This window comes from Marmota marmota, unplaced genomic scaffold (assembly GCF_001458135.2).
Source record: "Marmota marmota marmota unplaced genomic scaffold, marMar, whole genome shotgun sequence".
NCBI classification, from domain to species: domain Eukaryota; kingdom Metazoa; phylum Chordata; class Mammalia; order Rodentia; family Sciuridae; genus Marmota; species Marmota marmota.
In genome coordinates, this window is record NW_026000272.1 from 1,403,458 (window position 1) to 1,408,433 (window position 4,976).

A 4,976-nucleotide genomic window follows, 5' to 3' on the forward strand; every position below is an offset into this window, starting at 1 on the left:
TACCATACTCTTTAGTTTAACTTGTCTTCTTTATTAAAAAGACACCATGCCATAAGCTGTTCCAAGAGGAAAAGTATGGGGCTTTTTATTTTGTTTTGCTTTTTGTTTTCTTTGTGGTGCTGAGTATAGAACCCTGGACTTTGCACATATTAGGCAAGTCTTCTGCCACTGAGTTACATCCCCAGCCCCATATGGGATTATTTGGAACCAAAGAGCATGACAGCAACATATATTCCCCTTATGGTATGTGCATTTTTGTGCCCTGTTAAGAAACCCAGAGTCTGCCTGGGTTGCGGAAGTGGTAGCCGCTGACCCAGCCTGCTGCTTTCTTGCTACTGCTTCAGCTTCCCAGCTCCCCCTGGACAGAGAGGGCGGCCGGGCTGTGGATGGTCAGATAGCTCCCATCTCCTGCCGCCAGTCCCTGGCCCCAACCAGCACAGAGCAGACGGCGGCGGCGGCGGCAGCAGCAGGCGAGGAGGAAGATGGCGGGACGGTTGCCGGCCTGTGTGGTGGACTGTGGCACGGGATATACAAAATTAGGATATGCTGGAAATACAGAACCACAGTTTATCATCCCTTCTTGTATTGCTATTAAGGAGTCAGCAAAAGTAAGTGATCAAGCTCAAAGGAGGGTCATGAAAGGTGTTGATGACCTAGACTTCTTCATTGGTGATGAAGCAATAGAAAAACCTACATATGCAACAAAGTGGCCAATTCGCCATGGTATAGTTGAAGATTGGGACTTGATGGAAAGGTTTATGGAGCAAGTGATCTTTAAATATTTAAGGGCAGAACCTGAAGACCATTATTTTCTTTTGACTGAACCTCCACTGAATACTCCAGAAAACAGGGAATATACTGCTGAAATAATGTTTGAGTCCTTCAATGTACCAGGCTTGTACATTGCTGTGCAGGCTGTTCTTGCCTTAGCTGCATCCTGGACCTCAAGACAAGTAGGAGAACGGACATTGACTGGTAAGGTAATAGACAGTGGAGATGGTGTCACTCATGTTATTCCTGTGGCTGAAGGGTATGTGATTGGCAGCTGTATTAAACACATTCCAATCGCAGGATGAGATATAACATATTTTATTCAGCAGCTGTTGAGAGACCGAGAAGTAGGCATCCCTCCAGAGCAATCCCTGGAAACTGCAAAGGCAGTAAAGGAACGCTATAGTTATGTCTGCCCAGATTTGGTAAAAGAGTTTAACAAGTATGACACAGATGGATCAAAGTGGATTAAGCAGTGTACTGGAATCAATGCTATCTCAAAGAAAGAATTTTCCATTGATGTTGGTTATGAGAGATTCTTGGGACCTGAAATCTTTTTTCATCCAGAGTTTGCTAATCCAGACTTTACACAACCTATCTCAGAAGTTGTAGATGAAGTGATTCAGAATTGTCCTATTGATGTTAGACGTCCTCTCTACAAGAATATTGTCCTCTCTGGAGGGTCAACTATGTTCAGGGACTTTGGACGTCGATTGCAAAGAGATTTGAAAAGAACTGTAGATGCCAGACTGAAATTGAGTGAAGAATTGAGTGGTGGTAGATTAAAGCCAAAACCTATTGACGTACAAGTTATTACACACCACATGCAGCGATACGCGGTTTGGTTTGGAGGATCAATGCTGGCTTCCACGCCTGAGTTCTACCAAGTATGCCACACCAAAAAGGATTATGAAGAAATTGGACCTAACATTTGTCGTCACAATCCAGTGTTTGGAGTCATGTCATAATTGGCTTCATAGTTATTGGGGTTAGGGAAGTGGAGAAGAGATAATCTTTCTCATTACCTGTTTTGTCTGGATGGCTGGTTTTGCGGTTTTAAACCTGACTTGAAATAGTAAGACCAAACATGATTATACAGGAATATTTTAATAAGTGTATCAACATGCAGATGTAGAAGAGAGCGAAAATGATTAAGTGTTTTTCTTTAGATTGAATATTTGAATCTTATGTGTAACAAAAAGAAGTGGGTTTTAGTTCTTTCTGTGCCCTGATATTTTGTATATTATTGAATTATCCAAGATTTGATGGGATTTATCGGTATGTAGATAGCTCTATAATGCTTGAATTGTACACTTCCAAGTGTGCAATGCAAGAGCTTGTTTATATTTCATACTTTTTATACTTTGAGGAAAAAAGTCAAAGAAAAACTGTAGTATTTGAGGAACAAACAGTGACCAAGTAAAGGATGAATTCAAAAAGCCTCATAAGACTTGGTGTATGCATGGATTCCAGTTATTATGAATTGTTTCCATACCCTCTTCCCCTTTCTCCCACCAGTGGTTTTCTTTGCAAGTGCTTTTGGAACTAAGAAGCTAGTATCTTGGATTAACTGATGCCTGCTAGTGCTTTCTGATTACTCGCATTCTGTTTCTTGCTTTAAAAGAAAAGTAAAGACAAGGCTGTTGGACCAGTAAAAAAAAAAAAAAAAAGAAACCCAGAGTTATAAAGATAGGGCTTTATATTGGCTGCTAACAAATATATAGCTTTGCCTTTCATTTTTACAGTTTTTAATTTTTTTTATTTTAAAGTAATTTTAGACTCATATAAATTTTTTTAAAATGGTACAGAGAGTGCCAGCTTCTTTGAATAATCATCTTGACCTTACAATAGTACAATGATCAGAACTGGGAAATAGATATTGATATACTATTACCTTTAGGTCTTTCTCAAATCTCACCAGTTTTTACATGCACACATCTTAATTTTGGTGTATAGTTCTATGAAATTCCATCCCATGTATAGATGTGTTTAATTGCCACCACAATTAACCAGCATAGCTCCTTGTGCCTCCCTCTTCTCGCTCCTAACTCCATGGTAATCATTGAAGTGATCTTTATTATTATAGTTTTATCATTTGTAGAATGTTATATAAATGGAATAATATAATATATAACATTTAAAAATTTTTTTAGCTGTAGGTAGATACAATACCTTTTTATTTTATTTATGTGGTGCTGAAGATTGAACCCAGGGCCTCACACATGTGAGATGAGTGCTCTACTACTGATCCCCAGCCCCAGCCCCTAATATGTAACATTTTAGTACTGACTCTTTTTTATTTATCAGAAGGCCATGAAATCAATACAATTTTTTTCATATATCAATACTTGGTTTTCATGGAGGAGTAATATTTCATTATATGGATGTATCACATTCTCTTTATCCATTCATACACTGAGCAGTATTTGGGTTGTTTCCAGCTTTTGAGTATCATGAATAAAGCTGCTTTGAACACTCTCATATGGGTTAATTTGTGAACACAAGCTTCATTTCTCAGGGATAAGTACACAGAAGTGGGACTACTGGGTCATTTCATAATGTATGTTTATATAGGCCAAACTAAAAAGCTGCTGAACTGTTTGGTACAGAGGCAGTATATTTTACATTCCCACCAGCTATATATGTAGGTGATCCAGATTCTCCACAGCCTCACAGCATTTTAGTTATTGTTTTTATTTGTTTTAGCCATTTCAGTGAGTATATACTGATATCTGATCGTGGGCTTTTTTTTTTTTAACATTGTGATTTTGATTTATGTTTTCCTAATGGCTAATGCTAGTGAACTTCTTTTCATGTGCTTATTTGTCATCTCAATTTCCTCTTTTGTAAACTATCAGTTTAAGTCTGTTTTGCCCCAATTGAATTGTTTGCTTCCTTATTGTTCAGTTTCAAGATTTGTTTATATATCCTGGATACAAGTCTTTTATCAGAGATGCAACTTTAAAATATTTTATCCTAGTCTGTAGCTTCTCTGTTTGGTGTTTTTCAAAATGTCTTTAGCAGAGGCGGTATTTTAATATTTTTTTTTTGTACTGGGGATTGAACTCAGTGGCACTTATCCATAAGCCACATCCCCAGCCCTTTTTATTTTTTCCTTTTCAAACAGGGTCTTGCATAGAAGTTCAATGGATTAGACAAAGAAGAATGAAGGAAGGGTGGATGGGAATGGGAAAGACAGTAGAATGAATGAGACATAATTTTCCTACATCCATATAAAAATACATGACCAGTGAAACTCCACACCATGTACAACCACAAGAACGAGAAGTTATACTCCATGTATGTATAATATGTCAAAATACATTCTACTGTTATGTATATCTAAAAATAACAAATAAAAAAGTTAAAAATGAAAAAAGAAACAGTGTGTTGCTAAGTTGCTGACGCTGGCTTTAAACCTGTGATCCTCCTGCTTCAGTCCCCTGAGCCACTGGGATTTAGGGTGTACACCACCACACCTGGCTAGTGTTTTAATTTTGAGGAAGTCCAGTTTATCCATTTTAAAAATACTTATGCTTTTGATGTCATGTTTAAGAAGTCTAGGATTACCATATGCTTTCTTCTATATGTTCTATAGTTTTATGTTTAGAACTGATTCACTCTGAATCCATTTTTGAGTTAGGTGGGATCAGGTGGGTAAAGGAGGAATATCAGCTCAATAGCGTAGGGCAGGGATGGTCAACAGGACTCTGCCCCCAAGCCTCAGCATCACCTGGTAGGGGTCCCAGCTTCTTTTGTGGTTGTGTTCACTGAAGAGCAGGTTTAATCAAAACTGTTCTCTCCTACAAGGCTGCCCCCATCCCAGTCTTGAGAAAATAGGCTTTTCTTAGGACTTCTTTTTTCTGTACCCATAGTGTTCCTGGGTTGTGAATTGTTTAATACCTAAGCTATGAGGCAAAACAAAACAAAAACATGCCCAGAAAATCCACTGCTTGGCCATCCTTGAGTCCTGAGATTCCTAGCTAGGCCTCCATCTTTTTTCCACCTTTGAAAATCTTCTATTAATCATGTATTTTGGCTAGGATTTTTCCTTTGTAATTAATGAGAGGAATAAGGTGGAATGCATTTCCTCTATTTTATCTGAACCTGAAACCCACATTTTAGCCTTTAATTCACTTAGAGTTCATTTTTGTGTATGATGAGGGGTAGGGATCCAATTTCATTTTTAATATTATTAACTGTTT

The 4,976-nt window shown here is 38.0% G+C and overlaps 1 protein-coding gene across 1 annotated transcript; it reads left to right on the forward strand.

The window, feature by feature from the left end:
- Positions 1-283: 283 nt before the first annotated feature.
- LOC107152516 (actin-related protein 3-like) lies at positions 284-2,419 on the forward strand. The gene has a single exon (XM_048796970.1). The coding sequence runs from the start codon at positions 483-485 to the stop codon at positions 1,074-1,076; it is 594 nt and encodes a 197-aa protein (XP_048652927.1). The 5' UTR covers positions 284-482; the 3' UTR covers positions 1,077-2,419.
- Positions 2,420-4,976: the final 2,557 nt, after the last annotated feature.